We start from the raw sequence: 21,945 nt of genomic DNA, 5'->3' as shown, positions 1-21,945 counted from the left end.
CACACTGTAGGGAATCTAATCTAAAATAGATCCTGATGAAGCACAGTGCTTGAGTGACCAGGCTCTGACCAGCTCAGGCAGCACTAAATTTGGGGAAGGCCAGGATAGCAGTGGAACTCCAATCCTTCATAGTAGTAACCATGGCAACACAATCTGCGTGACTCCATCCAAGATGGCAGCTGAGGTTGAGAGAGCCTTGGTGGTTTATAATTTAACATTTCTGAGGTCTGACATTATACTCACAACTTTTACAACATTCACACCAAAGATTTGGGAGGAGTAACACACTCATTGAAAACTTTTGTTTATGATTTGTCAATATACCAAAGTAGGATGTGTGTGAGGATTGATGGGTAATCTTTGTAAAAAGAGCCACAATTATCTCTGCGGATGGGTGTGCACGACTTTTTCAGTCAAATCTCAAGTGACACTCAATCTCAGTAAGAAATCCCATGATCGACAGATTCGATGAGTGTCAGTTATTTTTCTTTATTCATTCATGGGATGTGTGTGTCACTGGCTAGGTCAGCAATTATTGCCCATCCCTAATTAATCCCCAGCTAAGGGTCACCGACTTTGCTGTAGCTTTGGGTCTCATGTAGGTCAGACCAGATAAGGATGACAGACTTCCTTCTGTAAAGGAGTTTAATGAACCAGATGGGATTTTACAACAATCAGCAATGGTAGGCGAGCTTTTACATTCTAAATTTAGATCAATCTGCTGAAGTCGGGTTGGAACCCATATCCCAAAACATCAGGCTAGGTTTCTAAGTTACTTGTCCAGTGGCATTACCACTATGCCACCATTCCCCCCAAAGTGATGGTGTAACATTTATAGCTTGTAAACCAAACCTGGAAACATGCAACTAGGGAAGATCAGCTAGTTCAACATAAACAGTAGCTCAGTGGTTAGCACAGCTGCCTCACATCACCAGGGAACTGGGTTCGATCCCAGCCTTGAGCGAGTATTTGCACATTTTCCTCGTGTCTGCATGGGTTTCTTCTGGGTACTCTGGTTTCCTCCTGCAGTCCAAAGATACTCAGATTAGGTGGATTGGCCTTGGGAAACTGCCTGTATTGCCCTGGGATCTGCAGGCTAGGTGGAATTAGCCCTGGGAAATGCAGGGTTACAGGGATAGGGTGGGGAGTGGGACTGGGTGGGATGCTCATCATAGGGTCAGTGTGGACTCAATGGGCTGAATGGCCTGCTTCCATTCTGTAGTAATTCTATGAAACAGTTTTACAGCTCAGTTTGCTTTACTCAGAGAATTTAACATGAGGAGATTTGATGTTTGTGTCTCAGTCGTGGTTATTTCTGAGCTGTTAAAAATGGAAGTGTATCTTCAGGATGACCTCACTTCATCAGCCTGGTCTGTTTAACCATCTCAACCCTTCTCTTAGCGAAGTTTCCAGGTGAAATCTATTGCCTGCCGTACACTAGTATGTAAGAGACTGAAGAGTAATGGAGTTGATTTAAACTTGTCAGCGCCACTGATTCAGGTCAAGCTTAAATTTCACTTACAGAAGTCTCTAAAATGATGTGAACCTGATATAATTCATTAGCATTTATGGTGTAACCATCACATGGGATTACTGTTTGCACACTGGAGAACAGAATATCCTTTTTTCTCAAATCCCCACTCCCCTCTTTGGGCAGATAAATTTTACGGTCATTAGTTTTAAGAGGCCCGTAGGCTACTTATATTCCGTATCAGGTAACCCAACGAAGTCTTTTGTGCACACAGGATTAATGTCAGTCTTGAACCTGGCTATACTCCATCAGGGTAGGTTAATTGGAAATCTCCATGGATTTGAGAATTCTGCATGTTCTGTATTCCAATCCACAAGATTTAAACTGTCCAGGCAAAGAATAATATCTCTCTCAAGTTGCTTTTCCCCAGTAGGTTCCAGACTTCCAAACCTGCTTCACCTCTCCCGATCTCTGCGTTGTGATTAGATTAGATTACTTACAGTGTGGAAACAGGCCCTTCGGCCCAACAAGTCCACACTGGCCTTCCGAAGAGCAACCCACCCAGATCCATTCCCCTACATTTACCCTACATTTACCCCTTCACCTAACACACTATGGGCAATTTAGCATGGTCAATTCACCTAACCGGCACATTTTTGGACTGTGGGAGGAAACCGGAGCACCCGGAGGAAACCCACGCAGACACGGGGAGAATGTGCAATCTCCACACGGACAGTTGCCTGAGGCGGGAATTGAACCCGGGTCTCTGGCGCTGTGAGGCAGCAGTGCTAACTGCTGTGCCACCTCCAGCCCTACAACCCTCTGTAATATCAGCACTGCTCCAATTCTGACCCCAGTGAACATCACTGATTTTTATCACTCACCATTTCACTTTCAACCGATGAGCTACCAAGGTCTGGAATTTCTTCTCTAAATCTCTCTGCCTCGTCTTCCTTCTTTAGGGCAGGCTTTGACTTAGCATCTGCCATGAATTTCTTTATGAGGCTCGGTGTCAAACTTTATTTTATACTACTACTTAGGAACCACCTTAGGATACCTCACGACATTGAAGGCGCTATTTAAACGCAGATTGCTATTGTAATTTCCTCATGGTAAACACTACAACAACATGGAAAGATTATGAACTGGTTTGAGTTTCCCAGTCTCTGTTGCTCTTATCAATGAACTTTTTTTTTCAAATTTGCTCATGGGATGGAGGCAGCACTGGCTGAGTTAGCATTTGTGTCACCCATCGCTAATTGCCCTTTTTAAAATGCTGCATGGTGTACAGACTGATAAAGGGGAAGTTCCAGAACTTGGACCAGTGACAGTGAAGGAACGGTGGCATAATCTCAAGTCAGGATGGTGTGTGGCTCAAGCAATGGTGGGCCTCTGTGTCTATTGTCCTTTGCGGTGGGAGTGATGGACGGTTTGGAAGGTGCTGTGGGAGGAATTTTGGTGAGTTACTGCAGTGTGTGTTGTAAATGGTACATGCTTGGTGTATCGGTGGTAGAGGGAGTGAATTCTGAAGATGTTGGGGAAGGGGCTGCTTTGTCCAGGCTAATGCCATCACAAGAACAACTCTGAATGTCCAACATATAAGAGTTGAAGATTGTTGACCATTGGGATCATTTTCAGTTCAACCTCCCGGAAGGCAGACAATCACTCCCCTGCCTTCGATGAGAGCCAGTGGGCTGTGTCAGAAGGTGGGAACTGAAATCAGACCACCTCATTGTCAATGAGACTGGCTGCTTTCTCTGGGTCTGCAGTGCCAGTGCTGCTGAGGGCATCGTGGAGGGGTAGGTGGGGAGGACCACGCATGGAGCTGTCAACAGCCCCAGCATCCTCCAAGTGCCCCCTTGGTCCCAGCAGCTCTCTGTCACTGGAACACATTAGCATCACTATACCTGTGTAAATGATCCGAAACCCTGAATTCTCATTCCTGTCTGACCTCCCACTGTGCAGCCAACTCCCTGGGTTCACTGACATGTTAATACAACATGGGATCTCCTTTGACTCTGGGTAAAGGTGACCTGTTGGTGATGAGTTGCCCAGTTACAGGCAAGACTCCACTTGCCCCTGGGAGAGGCACCTGAAGGTGGGGGGGCATACCCACCAACTAGCCTGTCACACTTATAACTAACTTCATTCATTCCACCCACCCTTACCTCCCCCCCACCTCCAATCCTCCCTCTGAGGGCTTGGTAGACTACCCCACAGTGTCTCAGATTACACTGTGTTACTCCATGGGATTGAAAATTACATCAAGCAAACTTCGAATCAAAATAAATAACATAAGTTCAAGTAAAGGTTTGGCTCACAAACCATCTGGTTGAATTTGAGCCCAAATATAACATCCATTAAATAGACTAACAAAAGTTAATTATTTAATTAAATTATTTTCTGAAATAATGGGAGTGATCCTTCTTCACCATCACACCTTATAGAGGTTTATAAAATCATGATGGGTTAATGGTAGGTGTCTTCTAATGGTGGCTGTCTTTTCCCTCAGATGGGAGATTTCAAGACTAGGGGGCACATTTTTAAGGTGAGAGGAGAGAGGGTTTTCTTTACACAGAGGGTGGTTTGTGTGTGGAATGAATGTTCTGAGGAGGTAGCAACATTTAAAAGTAACAATATTTATAGCACACTTAGATAAGTACATGAACAGGAAAGAGATATGGGCCAGTTTAGTTTGGGATTATAGTCAACAGAGATTGGTTGGACCGAAAGGCCTGTTTCCGTGCTCGATGACGCTCTCCTTGTGCAGAAAAATTAATGGTGTATCCTGTTCTCTCCTCATCATTTTAATTTGAGGGAATACACTCCTGAATTCTTTTGGGTTTTGGATATATTAATTCTTTTCACACCTTCTAGTATCTGTGTTATGTAACATGCTATTTTCTTTAACCAGAGAGTTGTAGATCTGACTGTTCAAATATAAATCATCAAAACTGTAGTGCAGTCTCTGTTTTAAGTCATCACATCTTGTCATAGAGTCATAGCGATGTACAGCACGGAAACAAACCCTTTGGTCCAACTTATCCATGTCGACCAGATATCGTAATCCAATCTAATCCCACCTGCCATCACCTGGCCCATATCCCTCCAAACCCTTCCTATTCATATACCCATCCAGATGCCTTTTAAATGTTGCAATTGTAACAGCCTCCACCACATCCTCTGGCAGGTCATTCCATACACGTACCATCCTCTGCATAAAAAAGTTGCCTCTTAGGTCTCTTTTATATCTTTCCCCTCTCACCCTAAACCTATGCCCTCTAGTTCTGGACTCTCCCACCCCATGGAAAAGACTTTGTCTATTTATCCTATCCATGCCCCTCATGATTCTATAAACCTCTATAAGGTCACCCCTCAGCCTCTGACGCTCCAGGGAAAACAGTCCTATCCTTTTCAACCTCTCCCTGTAGCTCAGACCCTCCAACCCTGGCAACATCCTTGGAAATCTTGTCTGAACCTTTTCAAGTTTCACAACATTCTTCCGATAGGAAGGAGATCAGAATTGCACACAATTTTCAAAAAGTGGCTTAACCAACGACCTGTACAGCCGCAACTCCTGTACTCAATATTCTGACCAATAAAGGAAAGCATACCAAACACCTTCTTCACTATTTATTCTCAAATAACAGTAAATACAAAAATCCCTGTTTGTGATGGGGATACAGAAGCCAAAAAGCACCAGTGATGAACAGCACACGGGCATTTATGTCCCACATACAATGTGCAAAAATTCAGAAAGGATCAATGATGATTTGGTTTTTTTTTGATATGATGATAAACTGATTGGTTATTTAAGAGACATGAAGGTGGGTTTTCCTGGTGACCGGGAAACATTTATCCCTCAACCAGTGTCACCAAAACAGATCATCCAGTCCTTTCCTTTACTGCTACATGTGGGAGCTTGCTGTGCGATCCCTATGTTGCTACAATGTACACTTCATTGTAAAGGGCTTTGGGAGAGCCTCAGTTTGTGAACGGCGTTAAAGTGAAGATTCTGGTTTTCCTTCTCTCTGTCTCTCACCCTCGCCTTCTGTCAGCCTCCTCCTTTTTTCTTGCTCTGACCAATGCAGTAGAAATGGTCCAGCCATTAGCATTGGCAGCCATTGATAGGCACAGTCAGTAGGTAGTGTAAGCCACTAACAGTGACCTGCTTACATGAGGGCAATTTCTCTCGAACATACTCTGGTCACTAAGGTGTTCAGACAATAAGATGATGATATAAAGCAAGGCATTGAGAAATAGGAAGGTTCATCGATCCCTGAGCTGAGGTACATCAGAAACCAATGGAAATCCATCCGGAAATCACACATGGCTTTAAGTTCCAAGCTCCTCGGTCAAGAAAACCTGACCCCCCCCCCCCCCACTTCCTGAGTCAGGGGCCACATTCCCAATGTGCTGTCTCTGTATATCCCATGGCAGTGCAGTGACTGCTCCCACTCTGATCTCCCAGTCCATTCCCATTTATTCACGATAGTGTTCCAGCACATTAGCTGGCCCTGAGATACTATAACCAGGATTTATTTGCATCCCAAAGGACTTGTTGGAGAGAACCATCATGTCTCTTTTTCACCATCTCAGAATGAAACAATCCAGCCCATCTTGCTGCCATCTCGAAAGAGTAATTCAATTTGTCCCACTTGGCTACTCTTACCCCACAAAGAGCTCTGCCTCGTAACCCTATGGAACGTTGGAGCATCTGCCTTCTCGACATCACTTTCCAGACCATTGTAATGCATTGTGCTAAAAAATCAAACTCTCCTCAACTCACTTTTGATTTTTTTTTTAATCATGTTCAGGTTTTGTCCTCTGGTTGCCGGCTCCTCTGACACAGCTCCTCCTATTTCATTTAATTCCTCGCTGAAGTAATTGTTGATGAAAGCAATTCTTTTTTTAAAAACGTAGGGAGGGAGTACGACAAAGATGGCAACCTGAGGTCATGGTGGAAGAACTCCTCAGTGGAGGCCTTCAAGCAACAGACTGAGTGCATGATAGAGCAGTATAATAACTTCACCGTCAACAGCGAGCAAGTGAATGGCAAGCAGACACTGGGGGAGAATATTGCTGACAACGGAGGTCTGAAAGCAGCCTACCATGTAAGTACCTGTTTCTGGTTGAGATTCCTGGTGACTGTCAAAGGCATCTGTTAAACACGACGCATGATCGATTCAAAGAGCTTCTCAGACTCCACCTCTGGCTCCGTTCCTCAAACACAGGCTGAACTGCAGGAGTTGGAAGAGAGTCAGACGCTCCCACCCCTCCCCCCCCCCCATGTCAGTCCCTTGGCCTGATCTTCCCCAATTGGGTCCATCCTCCAACCAAAGGCAGGGACTGAGGTTGGGTGCTCCTGAAGCTGTTTGGCCAATCAGAGACCTCCCTGCTTACCAGAGACGGTGACTGCAGTGGAAGGTAAGAAAGATGATTCAACATGGAGGAGGCAATTGGCTGACTTTTTCATATTGAAAGAGAAGGCTTACACAGTCATGGCTTGGTGGGTTTGGGACTGAAGTGCACCTCTGCACTGAGCTCTGCAGCCCCAGGCTGCTAGAAAGGCCTGTTGTGCAGCTGAGATCTCTAGCCTGTACTCCCTGGAATATTCCTGTTGGCCCTATCCAATTGGCCTTCAGTGGTCCTTAACGAGTGTGCTCAGCTAAATGCCACTTTCCAGTGAGTTGCCCTGCATCCCCCTTCTTGGGAAATGACCGAGGGGCAGGATGGGGTTGGAAGGAAGGGGTGGGGGGTGTGTGGGAGAAGAGTCTAGCTCTCTGTTTCACTTGTGGAACATCCTGGCTGAGCCTTGCGGACGGCTCCTGTTCCTCTTAAACCGAGAATAACTAACAGCAGGTGGGAAGGTGTCATTGAATCACTCTCACATGATGTTATCAGGGAATTGTCCCCAAATGTTTCAGGCCTTGGATTGATCCCTCAGGCCTCCCTCTGTTTCAGTCTATCCTGTACTAGAGGTAAACAGTACAGAAGAGGCTTTTCGGCCATCAAAGGCAGCGAGCTACTACACGCAAACATTGCATTTCTTGGGCACGTGAGTGTCTGGTCTAATGTTAAGCTAATGAGTGACTCAGAGAGGTATGCTTTCAGTAACATACCATGCTTCAAGTGATCCAAGTTATGGTGGAATATGAGATGTTTATACCCTTAGGTCACGTGCTGAGATTCAGTTCTGCTGCTGCAAATGTGCAAAGCAGGGCAGAACACTGCTGAACCTGAACCTGCCTGAGACCACTTCCCAGTATTGTAATGAGCTGCTGTCCTTCAGTCTCTGAGTCAGGGGTTGTAGTTGTCGTAAAGTGAGCACCTACCTCGGCTGAGTGCAGCACTGAGAGAGTCCCACACTGCATTAGTTCAGACATGCCATTAAACTGAGGCCGTGTCCTTCCTCCTCAAGTCTATAATACTGTTCAATAGCTCTATGGGTGCTACGCAAATGCAAGTTTGTCCTTTATTCCCAGTAAATGATTCAAAACAACTTGACTTTGTTCGTAAACCAGAGATGATGCCATAAGGATTGTTTACATTAATCTATTGACGTTAATAAACAAATCTGCTCCTCAGGCCTATGAGAACTGGGTGAAGAAGAACGGTGAAGAACTGACTCTGCCCACGCTGGGCCTCAGCAATAGGCAGCTCTTCTTCCTTGGATTTGCTCAGGTGAGGCGAAATGGTATTTAACCGCACAGAAGTCTCACATTGCTGCGGCACTTTGTTAGTGGATGTCAGGATTTCTGATCCAATCCCGATCTCGCCCGGCCATTCCCCTCAGAATTCTGGTTGTACGAATGATCATACTCTTGATGTCCTTCTGGGTCTGAGGCAGTCAGTACCTGAAATTTCCCACTTTTACCACTGGAATGGTATTGACCAATAACTTGGAAATCTGCCGGTCAAGGGGCAAGTCAAACCCACCAGCTGGCTTCTCCATTACCCATGTCCAGATGATTACAAGGGTTCAAAGGAGATGCCAAGCAATGTACCCATCCTGAGGCCTACTGACAGCCTTGAGGAGCCAGTGAATTGGGGGCATCATCCCACCGCCATCACTACTTTACACGCATGGTAAGGCTGAAATTGTGCAGTGAGCCCAACTCCTTCAGCTGCCCAGTCAGACTTGCTTCTTGGAGTCCCCGGGCCCATTGGCTCCCTTTCTCTGCCACTGCCAATAGCATTCCTACCCGAACGTAACCCTTCCTCTGGACTCTTGCCCAATACATCAGTGCAAAAGGTAAGGCTGAAGCATTCGCAGCAATCTTCAGCCAGAAGTGCCGAGTGGATAATCCATCTCGGACTCCCCAGCATCGCAGACACCAGTCTTCAGCTAATTCTATTCACTCCATGTGATATCAAGAAAGAGTTGGAGGCTCTGGATGCTGCAAATGCTTATGGTTCTGACACCAATCCGGCAATAGTTTCAAACACTTGCCCTCCCAAACTTACCACCCCCCCCCCCCCACCCCAGCCAAGCTTTTCCAGTACAGCTATGACACTGGCATCTGCCCAACAATGTGGAAAACTGCCCTGGTATGACCTTACATATGACTTCTAACTAGCTTTCTAAGAGCGGCATGGTGGCTCAGTGGTTAGCACTGTTGCCTCACAGCACCAGAGTCCCAGGTTTGATTCCAGTCTTAGGCAACTGTCTGTGTGGAGTTTGCACATTCTCCCCGTGTCTGCATGGATTTCCTCCGGGTGCTCCGGTTTCCTCCCACAGTCCAAAGATGTGCAGGTCAGGTGAATTGGCCGTGCTAAATTGCCCATAGTGTTTGGTGCATTACTCAGAGGGGAATGGGTCTGGGTGGTTTACTCTTTGGAGGGTCGGTATGGGCTTGTTGGGCCGAAGGGCCTGTTTCCACAATGTAGGGAATCTAATCTGGCCTCTGAAATGGCCCAGCAAACCAATCAGTTCAAGGGCCACTGTGGATTTTTTTTGAGTATGTTTAATGGGATGTGGGCATTGTTGGCCAGGACAGTATTTGATACTCATCCCTTATGACCTTGAGGGCATTTCACAGTAGACCACGTCACTGTGCGTCTGGAGTCACGTGTAGGACAGACTGATTTCCCAGCCTAAAGAACATTAGTGAGCCAGATGGGCTCTTACAATCGACAGTGGTCACCACTGGGTTTGCTTTTTAACGCCAGATTTTTATTGAAGTCAAGTTTCACATTTGCCATGGTGGAATTTGAGCTCATGGCTCTCGAACATCAGCCTGGGTTTCTGGATTACCTACCCTGTCACAATGCCTCACACCAGTGCCTACAAGCACTTGTTTTGCTCATGTCCCACATAAGAATTCTTTAATGTTTTCCTCATCAGTTTAATTCAACTAGCACCCATTGTGAACTCAGTAACTCCCCAAGCGCCGCATAGCTGATGAAGTATTTTAGAAATGCAATCGGTGTTATGAAGTGAGTAGTATGGTTAGTTTCTGCTCCGTTCAGGTCTGGTGCTCGGTGCGGACCCCGGAAAGTGCCCACGAGGGGCTTGTCACGGATCCCCACAGCCCCTCGATGTACAGGGTGATTGGAACTGTGGCCAACTCGGTGGAATTTGCCAAACACTTCAACTGCCCCCTGGGCAGCCCGATGAACCCTGTGAGAAAGTGTGAGGTGTGGTGAGTGTGGAGAATGGGACGCCTGAAATTCCTGCAGCAACAAAGCGGGGAGAGACATTGTGAGGGGATGGGCGAGTCCTCAATCAGGACGTTACCCTGCCTCCCAGCGGAGGGAGGTTTATTTTATTGAAAAGCCTGCAAATTGCACAGTGTGAATCTTTTACTCGGTTTCCCAAACAGTGGATGCTACTGGAACCTGTGAGACCCCGCAAGTGACCAAGTATCCAGGTGATATTGGACAGTGTTGTTCAAAGAGAGAAGGACAATCATCACCAGAAAAAAAACCAACAATTGCTGATTTGCTGCAGGACATCACACACTTTAACTAACTATTTCTATTCAGTAAAATGAATACTTAACATTGTAAAAGAATGTGACTGAGGGATTCCCTTGGGGGTTTGCAATGGATCTCTGTGTCTCTGAGGGGATCCCTGATTGCACTGGCAAATGGGTCTCTTCTGCCAAAGTTGGAACATTCCCAGGATATTCCCGGTGTCGGTTTTTGATATTGCTTATCATTTGTAGTCTTATGTGGAGTGTACCTGCCTCAGACTAAGTACACTGAAATGTAATTTAATCTGAGAGAGAAATTCTGAATGTTATCTGCCTCATTTGCCCATTCTCAGTGTTTCCTACCCATTACTTTGACACAGTCATTCTCTTGTGCACTTTGCCCCTTCACCTGGCCGGAGATTGGGGGGAGACAGACAAGTGCTCAAACCCTTCACTAACTGCCGAATCTGCCTTGCCCCCTCATATACTGACACTAAAGTGAACTCCTGCAGGAGGCTGAGGATATCCTGGAGAAAGATTGTTTCTTGCTTTTATTTAAGCCCTTGCTTTTCAATTAGCTCCATTGGCATGTTGGTGGGTTCATTTGCAAGCTGGGGTGTTCCTGGCCTATCTCTGATCATCTTACCAGAGCCATGCCCTGAGTACTCAAGGTCAGCTTCTTACCACCATGATGTTAAAAAGTTACATTGGGAATGTGGTAGTAGTATAATCTAACAGAGATCACTGCACCTTCAGGAGGGACCTGGCCCACTGTTAGGGGCAGATAGACAACGCCCGCATGCTTAAAACCTACTTTAATGTGAACCGTGAGTGCTCTTTGAGGGAGTATAATGGGTGAACAGAAAGATCCCAGATACCTGTCTTGCTCCACGCTTAGATAGACTGATACTGGAATGAGTGGGTTTACCCATGAAGAAAAGTTGGACCAGCTGGAATTTGTTTCTGCTGGAGTTCAAAAGAGTGAGGAGTGACTTGATTGAAGTGTATAAGATCCTGAACGTTTGTGACAGGGTGTTTCCTGATGAAGGTCAGTCCAGTCCATGTACAACGTATCAATCGCCGTCATTTCCGCCACCTCCAAACGGACCCCACCACCAGGGATATATTTCCCTCCCCTCCCCTATCAGCGTTCCGACCTCCCTCTCCCAGAATTATGGGGCACGGATATCACATTCAGAGTCAGTGTTGTAGATCAGAGATGAGAGTTTTTTTCTTTTAGAGGGTTGAAAGACTTTGAACTGTTCTGCCTCAGAGGGTGGTGGAGGGGGGTGATGTTGAATGTTTTTTAAGGTGAACATAGATAGAGTCTTGCTAGACAGGGAATCGAGGATTTGGGGATAGATGGAAAAGTAGAATTTGAAGCACACGGAGATCAGCTGTGAATGGCAGAGCAGGCTTGCGGGGCTGAATGGCCTATTCCTCTGCATATATTCATGTGAAGATGATTGTGGTCAAAGTGGAAATGAGGTGGAGAGGATCAAATGGTCTAAGTCTAGTTATGAAGGTGACTGCTCCTTATAGCTGCAGTGAACAGTGAAGTATGTTTCAGACAGAATAGGATTGCGTCGGTAGTGCTGTTCACTGCAACAGGACAGGATGAATTAACTCACCAACACCTACAAATAAATCCATGCAGGTGATGGTGTTCCTGTGCACTTTCTGCTGTTGTCTTTCTGGGTGGTAGAGGTCATGTTGGACGGCGTGGTTGAAGGGGTTTGGTGAGTTGAAGGGGTTTGGTGAGTTGAAGGGGATTAGTGAGTTGAGTTGAAGGGGGTTGATGAGATTCTATCATTTGAAGAATGTGTGTGATATGGGCAGCTCATGGTAGATTGGTTTCCACGGTGCACATCTATTCATTCAAGGGATGTGGGCATCCCTGGCTAGGCAGCATTAGTTATCCATCCTTAATTGCCCAGAGGGCAGTTGAGAGTCAACCACATCGCTGTGGCTCGGGAGTCACATGTTGACCAGACCAGGTAAGGATGGCAGTTTCCTTCCCTGAAGGACGCTAATGATCCAAATGGGTTTTCCCACAATTGACAATGGATTCATAGTCGTCATTACACTCTTAATTCCAGATTTTGTTCTCTTGAATTTGAGTTCCACCATCTGCAGTGGCAGGGTTTGAACCCATGTCCCCATACCACTACGTGGATCTCTGAATTAACAGTTCAGCAACAATACCACTAGGCCCTCATTACCCAGTTGGTAAGACCCAAAGTTAGGCTGGTGCTACCTCTGATTCAGAGCATTTATGTTCTGCTTTAATAAGTTACCGCACATTGCAACTGTAAATCAACTCACTTTAATTCACATCCACCTTTTGATGTAACTTGAGTTCTAAAGCTGAAGGCTTATATTTTGATGGACAATATTATGCTTTTCTTTGAATTCATTCATGGGAATGAGGGCATTGCTGGCTCAGTGATCATTTACTGCCCAGCCCTAATTGCCCAGAGAGCAGTAAAGCGCCAACTACCATTGCTGTAGGTCAGGAGTCAAATGGAGGCCAGACTGGGTAAGGACGGCTGTTTCCTTCCCTAAAGGACATTACAGAACCAGATGGGTTCTTTTTTCAGCCAATCAGCAATTGTTTCATGGTCATCATTAAACTCTTAACTCCAGCATTTTATTGAATTCAAATTCCACCATCAGCCTTGGCAGGATTTGAGCCCAGGTCCCTAGAACATTACCTGGGTCTCTGGATTAATAGTCTAGCGATAATATCACTGGGACATTACTTCCCCAATTCTGAATAACTACTTTCAAAGAAAAACAAATTTAAATGCCCCCCCTCCCAAATCCTCTTTCAGTCTGAGAGAAGCAGTAGCACTAACACCTACAACAGGATGTCAGCTTTCTGATGCTCCACCATGCTCCATCCTTACAATTACATCCCCTCTGATTTACTTCATCTTCCCAATGCTAAGGCTGCAGAAGCCTTGCTGAAAGTGGGCAAGAGGAAATGTATCATCTTGGGGTCAAGGAACTCCCATGATGTGGAAGAGATTTGAAGATGTAGTGAAAATGTAATAATGTCAAAAGGATATATGTGAATTTAACTAAATACCACTGGCCTTTACCACACCATTGTAATAGATATAAAATATATGTATATGGTTGGTATCTGGGCTGAATATTATACTTACTATTTGACTCATTTTTCCATGATCCATCCTACTGTTTTGCCTCATTTTACTGTTTTTGCAAACCGTAATTTCACTTGCTAGCAGGAGGGTGTGAATGTCCTAGTGACACTGTCACTAGAATCACTCCTTGCTTCCCTTCATTTGCTAATTCTGTGGATCTAGGCATCTCTACCATTAGCACAGCGCAATGGAGCAGCAACATCACAGAAAAGAAACATTCTTCTTTTGTTTTTGATTGTTCACTTGGTGAAGCCTTTAGAAAACTGACACATTCTCCTCTGCTGGAATGGTAGCTATGTGGACTTGTCTCTGTGACAGGAGCTGGTCTCCCACTTCGACATCTACTGTGAAACTGTTGTGAAATCCTCCACCCTCAGGCTATGATTCTCTGCAAAGAATAACCAGCAAATAAAAGTGAGATGCCTTGGCTGCTGGAAATCTGAAATCAAAGCGCAGAATGTTTTAGGGGCTCAGCAGGTCTGGCAGTAAATGTGGGTCCAATATAATTCTTCAGAACTGTGATGAATAACCTCCATAAAGGTTTCAAATTTGATCTGACTTTCTTGAGATAATTTGCAATGCAGAACACCAGAGTTAAATACCAATGATTACAGATCTGTCTTGACTGCTCTCTCGAACATTACAGGTCAATCGAAAAGAGATATAAGCCCCTCTATGGACACATCAAAAACACAATGTGGACTTCAGAAGTCTGTGTTTTTAAGAGGTCTGTTTTGTTTTAAGACTTTACAAATTCATTCTGTCCCCTTTGTCATATCCATCCATGGACAATGTCTTTATGATGTTTACAGAGTGTACTGTTAACTGGTGTAAGAAAAAAATCCTGTGTAAATGCTTTTGTTGATACAATTTTTCAGTGATCCTCTTAATTCCTAACGAGTAGCTATCAAACCAGGCATCACATTTGATTACTCGCTCATTGTGAAGTACAGGAATCATCGTTGGGTTGGTGCAGGGCTAAGCTCAATTGGCTGCTAACTCACACCAACAATGGCCATCTGAGTGAAAGACTGTATGGGGGAGTGGGAACGTTCGAACTGCAGTCCAGCATGAAGTCAGGATGAGAGACATTAACAAAGAAGGCATTGTTCATGGAATTCACAGCAGACGATCAGGCCATTCAGCCCAGCTAGTCCATGCTGGTGTTTGTTCTTCATACTTCATCCAACATATCCTTCCATCATTTCACCCTCATGTTTTCTAGCAACTTTGATATTCTGTGTGTTCTCTAGGGATTTAATTGATTTCATTTCTGTTGTGAAAGCAAATGATTGTGCTTGTTAATGAGATGTGCGTGTGTAGTTTGTAGTCTGCACTGTCAGTGATTGATTCTGGGAAGCTCAAATCAAACCGATGGAGGAGAAAATGTCATAATTCCTATGCAACACCTTTGGCCTTTTAGTTTCGGAATGAAATATGAGAAAGAAATGTTTGATTTCCGCTGGAGGATTGTGTACAATTCTAGGCATCACACTTTAAGAAAGTTGTCAAAGTCTTGCAGTGGATGTCAAGAAGATTTGCCTAACTTGGACCAAGGATGAGAGGCCGGAGAAGTTGCACCTGGTCTCAGTGCAGAGAATGTTAAGGGGAAGTGTAATTTCTCAAAATTGAACTCTTTTGAGAGAGCACTTGTGGGGAAAGCATGGTCAGAGACTCAAGGTGTTTGGCAGAAGGACCAGAGAGCGAGAGAGAAGCATGTTTCTTTGGTTTGTGAGTTAGAATGATCTGGAACATGCTGCCATAAAGGGTGGTGGAAGCAGATTCAGGAATGAATCCCAATCGGAACTGAATATTTCTTCATTTTTTGTGGGATATGGGTGTCGCTGGCCCATCTTAATTGCCCTTGAGAAGGTGGGGGTGAGCTGCTGTGGGTTGACCCACAATGCCCTGAGGGAGGGAATTCCAGGATTTTAACCCAGCCACAGTGAAGGTATGGAGATAGTTTTTCAGGATTGTGGATGGCTTAGAGGGGAATGTGAAGGAGGTGGTGCTCAAATGTATCTGTTGCCCTTGTCTTTCTAGATGGAATGATTGTGGGTTTGGAAGATGCTGTCTAAGGATCTTTGGTGATTATCTGCAGCGCATCTTGTAGATAGTACACACTGCTGCTACTGAGCGACTGGAGGGAGTGGATGATTCTGGATGTGGTGCCAATCAGGAAGGCTGCTTTGTCCTGGATGGTGTCAAACTTCTTAAGTGTTGTTGGGGCTGAACTCATCCAGGCAAGTGGGGAGTATTCCATTGCACTCCTGAGTTGTGCCTTGTAGATGGTGTACAGATATTAGGGAGTCAGGAGGTGAGTTACTCGCCACAGTATTCCTAGCTTCTGATCTGCTTTTGTAGCCACTGTGTTTATGTGGTGAGTCAAGTTGAGTTTCTGGTCAATGGTAACCCCCCAAGATGTTGATAGTGGGGAATTCAGTGATGGTATGTCATGGGGTAGTGGTTAGATTGTCTCTTGGTATTGGTGATGAGTCGAGGGTGTGGTGCTGGAAAAGCACAGCAGGTCAGGTAGCATCTGAGGAGCAGGAGAATCAATGTTTTAGGCATAAACCCTATCATCGGGAATGAGGCTGTGAGCTGAGGGGATGGAGAGATAAATGGGAGGGGCGTGAGGCCGGGGGCAAGGTAGCTGAGAGTGCAATAGGTGGATGTAGGTGAGGGTAAAGAGAGGAGGGTGGAGCAGATGGGTGGCTAGGAAGATGGACAAGTAGGACAGGTCATGAGGGTGGTGCCATCTTCTTCTCCGACCTATCACCATCACCTCCACCTCCATCTACCTATCGTTCTCTCAGCTTCCTTCCCTCCAGCCCCAACCTCTCTCCCATGTATCTCTCCACCCCCTCAGCTCACATATCATTCCTGATGAAGGGCTTATGCCCAAAACATCGATTCTCCTGCTCCTCGGATGCTGCCTGACCTGCTGTGCTTTTCCAGCACCACACTCCCAACTCTGATCTCCAGCATCTGCAGGCCTCACCTTCGTCTTATTGGTGATGGTCATAGACTGGCGTTTGTGTGGCATGAGTGTTACTTATCACTTGTCAGTTCGAGCTTGAATATTGTCCACATCTTGTTGCATTTGAACATGGACTGCTTCACTAACTGAGAAGTTGCAAATGGTGCTAAACATTGTGCAACCCTTAGTGACCACCCTCGGTTCTGACCTTATGATGGATGGAAGGTCATTGATGAAGCAGCTGAAGATGCTTAGGGCGAGGACACTGCCCTGAGGAACTTCTGCAGAGATGTCCTGGAGCTGAGATAACCGATCTCCAACAACCACGACCATCTTCCTGTATGCCAGGTATGACTCCAACCAGCAGAGTGTTTGCCCCCGATACAAATTGATTCCAGTTTTGCCAGGGCTCCTTGATGTCACACTCAGTCAAAAGCAGCCTTGATGTCAAGGAATGTCACTCTCGTTTCACCTCTGCAATGCAGCTCTTATGTCCATGTTTGAACAAAGGCTCTAATGCGATACATCGAAACAAATTAAAATGGCAGGGTTACAAGAAAAGAATGAAGATGAGTGGGCCTGATTTGGACAGAGGCCAGCACCAGCACAATGCGCTGATGACTATCACTCTGTAGGGTTCTACGGCCAGGTCCATTAGGTGGATCCAGCATGGAATTACGGTGCTTGCAAAATTTGGTGTTTTAATTTGAGAAACTGAAGGAAATCATAACCTGGTTCAGTGCTACCGCTGACGCCTGGAAAGAAATCACAAGGTGAAACTGGGCGAGAATGTTTTCCCTTTCTGGGCCAAGGCTATTCGAAACAGAACTGCAGCAGGTTTGTGTAAACGTCAGTGCAGGTATGACCCTGGGAGTTGGATTGCTGGCCGAAGATGATCCATAATTGCAGGTAAGGAGAAACCATGGAAACTTGTGAATGACGCATATTGGCCCAACTTGACCTCAGAACAGTGCTCCAGGAAATCCATTTCCAATTGTGACTGTGTTTTCTTTCCGCAAGACCCGAGCAGTCACTGACTGAGATTTCAGATCATGGCTGACCTTTACCGCACCTCTATGTTTCCACGTTTCACCCGTATCACTTCACAGCCTTCCACAATCTCTCGCTGAAAACCTCACAGTCGCCTGCGGGCTTCTGGAGGTGGGAGTTTCACAGTCCTCCTGGCCATTGGTATTGAGTTGGGGGGGGAAATGCAGGGATGTGGGGTGGATCCCAAATTTCTTTGTGAAATGTACAGCTTTATTCTTAAGATGACGCCCCCACCCCCCCCCCCCCCCCCCACCCTCATTTTCGAATCCTGCTGCTAGAGAAAAGAGATGATTACAGAAGAACTGTCAATCTGAAAGCCTCCAGGTTCTAAACACCATTCGATTCTTCTGTACTTGTCAGTGAGGAAGGTAATTTAAAGGTGATTGGGTTCAATTGCTGAGATGATCCATCCTAAAACTTGGGACTGACATGGACTGAAACCACAAGGCTTGAACATAACAGTAGGCAAAAGTGAGGACTAGGTAAAAACAATGACTGCAGATGCCGGAAACCAGATTCTGGTTTAGTGGTGCTGGAAGAGCACAGCAGTTCACGCAGCATCCGAGGAGCAGCAAAATCGACGTTTCGGGCAAAAGCCCTTCATCAGGAAGTGAGGGCTGCAAATGCTGGAGATTAGAGTCAGGATTAGAGTGGTCCTGGAAAAGCACAGCAGGTCAGGCAGCATCCGAGGAGCAGGAGAATCGAAGTTTTGGGCAAAAGCCCTTCATCAGGAATTCATCAACACTAGTCTAATCTTGAACATAACACTGCCCAAAATGAGGAGTCCCTGTGTTCGCTGCCAGCTCTGCCAATCACTTGTCTCCAAAAAAAGTTGTTTTCTGAAATTCATTGACATGGTGTGGGCGCTGCTAGCTGAGCCAGTGTTTATTGCCCATCCCTAATTGCCCTGGATGAAGTAGTGGTGAGCTGCCCTGTTTAAACAGCTTTTTGAGGTGTAGGGACACCCACGGTGCTGTGAGGGAGAGAGTTCCAGGATTTTTACCAGGCAACAGTGAAGGAATGATAATACAGTTCCCAAGCCTGGATTGAGAGTGAGGTGGAGGGGAACCCGCAGGAAGATAATCTGCCGATTGATCAGTGGGACAGAGTGTTAGCAGTGGAATGGGATACAACTGCAGGTTAACAACTGAAGGCAATCTAAGTGCTGGAAAGGGATTGAGGAGAGGTGGTGTGGTTTGAGGATTGATTATGGGCTAGGTTTATGAATAGGTTACTTTATATTACGGGATGATGCTTGGATGGGACTGTGGCTCATGCTGGTTATGACCACACTTATCAGCTGCAGTACTTATTCCATTCAACTCTCCGAACCTCTTGTCTGTCCATCTCCCAGTCAGCAACTCTCCCTGTATTTAATCTCAAGATTCTTACCTCTCACCACCATGCATTAAAATCAGAATTTGCAGGGAAGCCAGTATAACTGTTTTCTCGCATACAGTGTTTAACTAGGACTAGGACTGTTTAAGGTTACTATCTCAATGAAAGGCCCAGTGTTCTGGATATAACTTTGCTCCCTGTGTTTAGGTAATTGTAAAGCAGAGAAAGTGTTTTTATTTTTCAAATAAAAATATTACTGTCTCACTGGCAATTAAATATAATCAAATTAAATTGTAACAAATGTGATAGGGTCAAAGTCCTAGAGCTGACTCCCTGACAGTGTTGTGGGTGTACCTACACTGTAGCAGTCAAGAAAACTCCCTTCTCAAGGGCAGCTAGAGTTGGGCAAGCAAACGGGCTAGGCCAGTGCCCCACCCCCACCCCACATCCTGGGGGTGATTAATACAAATCAGTTCCATTTATCAATACAGCTAAATGATTGAAGCAGTGTTGATTATTCAATAAAACACGTGAAATACTGGAAATCTGAAATAAAAACCAGACAGTGCTGGAGAAACTCAGCAGGTCCGAGTTTGAGAGGAATAAAACAGAGCGAGTGACTCATGTCCAGTGGGCCTTTTTATTTCAGGAGCACTGTTCTCTCTGTGTTCCCAGGCTGAGGTTTTCCAAGTTACATTCTCCATCTGTCAGAGTGAGTGCCTCCCGCTGCTAGAATGCAGAATTGAATTATATTGACCACGCGTGTTCATTCTTTTTAAGTCTGAGGAATGCCACTCAGAGATCATATTATTTCAGGAGCGATAGAGGAGGGAAGATTGCTTGAGATTGGTAATTATACATGGAAATTATTACGTATGTGAACCGCAGGAGAGACCAATGGTAAAATAAAATGGCAGCACTCAGTATGGAAGCCTCCATATAAAGAACAACACTTAGTGAGTTACTGATTTGTCAGGACTTTCCTGGAGTCACCTGGTATTGAAGCGTGAAATTCAAGATGCTGATCAGACCCATGAGGGAGAGCAATGACTGGTCGAGGAGTGGGTGTAGCCATTAAAATAAATGGTTTCACTTGAATTCTTGTTTCATTGGTATTAAAGTCTGGGGAGAAAACTGGGTCAATGGCCACCCAACTGGGGAATGAGGATTCTGTCTCCCCGATTCGGGGAGAGAAGAAACCACAACAAATCAATGTCAGGTGATCAGGGGTGGGGCATGGGAGGTCACATGATTGAACCCGCTGGAGCACACTCAGCCAGCTGTAGTGGCACTGAGAGAAAGAAGGTGGCACTGTCTAGGTGAAGATGTCAATGTGAACCAGGTCTCCTGGGTGATGTAACGATTGAGATGTCAGGAGTAAGAGGACGTGTAGTTAGCATGGACTGCAGCAGTTCAAGAAGGCACAACCACCTGAAGGGCAACTAGGGAGGGGCAATAAATGCTAACCCAGTCGGCAAAGCCCACATCCCTTAAATGAATTAAAGAAATGAACCTTGATCAGTTGGTATTTTTAGGCAGTTGGAATTTATGTTTGTTTATTAACTCCTTGTCTTGCTGTGGATCCATGAATACGAGGGCTTCTATCGCACACTGGTAGTGTCCCTACCTCTAAGCTAGGATGCCCACATTCAAGTCCCATCAGCCCCAGAGGTGTGTCATAACATTTCTGAACAGATTGATCTTAAAACCTTTCTAACCCAGAGTCAGGCTGTGGCCTGGACACCAAAGCTGCCTTCAGGACCCAAAGGGGTAGAGTCATACAGCACGGAAACAGACCCTTCGGTCCAACCAGTCCATGCCGACCATAATACCAAACTAAACTAGTCCCACCTGCCTGTGCTTGGCCCATATCCCTCCAAACATTTATTATTCACGTACTTAGCAAAATATCTTTTAAACATTGCAACAGCACCCTTGTTCACTTCGAGATGTGTCTTCTGTCTATAATCAGTCACCATCTCAATTTTTTTAACATTGGCTTGTAAAGAGAAAGTATTTGCAAATTTTATATGTCCAGGTATTATTTTCTTGTAAAGTTGACCGATGTTATTTTGAGTCAGTGTTGTACAGAGTCTTGTTAATGAGGTGTCCTGTCGATATGATCCAACTGTTGGTGCCTACTGCATGGGTTTTGTTTGTGCAGACTGAAATAATTGAATTATAATTAAATCATGAGTGAAGATGTTTGTTGTTGTGATTTCCTGGGTCCCTGACACTAATTCTTCAGGCGTTTGCAGCTCTCTGCCTATTGTTGATGGTTCTGTTTGGGGTTTTCTCATTTGTCCAGAGGATGTGAGCATTGCTGGCTGCACTTGCATTTATTACCTGTCCATAATTACCCTTGATAAATCGTGACGAGCTGCTTCCTTAATCCACTGCAGCCCATGGCTGAGTGGGTACAGACAACGCGCTAAGTTTGTGCCCATTTATCAAGTTGCATAGTACACGTGTCCTGTGTGGATCTGCCTGCCTTTTATCAGGATCCAGCCCTGCTCTGAGATAAAGGGCCATTCGAAACAGTATCAGGTCTGAGTACCTGGCAGAGAGTAGGGTCTGGGCTGCAGTGTTTACTCAAGGGGAGACTGGGTGGCACCTGTAGAGACTGGTTGTTGCCCAGTGGCACTGGGAACCTCAGTGTCCCCGTGCAGTTTCCAACCCAGGATTGTAGCATTATCCAAGAGATGACTTTTACTCCAGCAGGCATAGGAGCACAGACAGAGTCAGCACAGAAACAGACCCTTCGGTCCAAATCATCCATGTCATCCAAGTTTCCCAAAGTAAACTAATCCCATCTACCTGCACTTGGCCCCTAACACTCTAAGCCTTTCCTATTCATGTACCTGTCCCGATGTCTTTTTTGTGGGAGACTTTGCTTTGCGTGTGATCGTGTCCAGTTTTATTCCCATAAGCGTGCAATTTATTATCGGCATGAAATCCCGAAACTTCCACATGGAACCTGCACCCCACAGTTTGATCAGGACCTTTTCCGTACTATGG

At 45.5% G+C, this 21,945-nt stretch overlaps 1 protein-coding gene across 3 annotated transcripts in view; it reads left to right on the top strand.

Annotated features, from left to right (window-relative positions):
* LOC122540197 (endothelin-converting enzyme 1-like) overlaps positions 1 to 21,132 on the top strand; it is a 334,937-nt gene extending 313,805 nt beyond the window's left edge. For all 3 annotated transcript variants that reach the window (XM_043675566.2, XM_043675567.2, XM_043675564.2), the window contains 3 exons: positions 6,395 to 6,585; positions 8,060 to 8,155; positions 9,944 to 21,132. In XM_043675566.2, the coding sequence (XP_043531501.2) occupies positions 6,395 to 6,585; positions 8,060 to 8,155; positions 9,944 to 10,120 (464 nt within the window). In that variant the 3' untranslated portion in view covers positions 10,121 to 21,132. The remainder of the gene's footprint in view (positions 1 to 6,394; positions 6,586 to 8,059; positions 8,156 to 9,943) is intronic.
* Positions 21,133 to 21,945: the final 813 nt, after the last annotated feature.

This window comes from Chiloscyllium plagiosum, unplaced genomic scaffold (assembly GCF_037043375.1).
Source record: "Chiloscyllium plagiosum isolate Xiang-an unplaced genomic scaffold, Cpla_swu_hap1 HiC_scaffold_37, whole genome shotgun sequence".
NCBI lineage: Eukaryota > Metazoa > Chordata > Chondrichthyes > Orectolobiformes > Hemiscylliidae > Chiloscyllium > Chiloscyllium plagiosum.
This window is presented reverse-complemented; position numbering and strand designations above follow the sequence as displayed.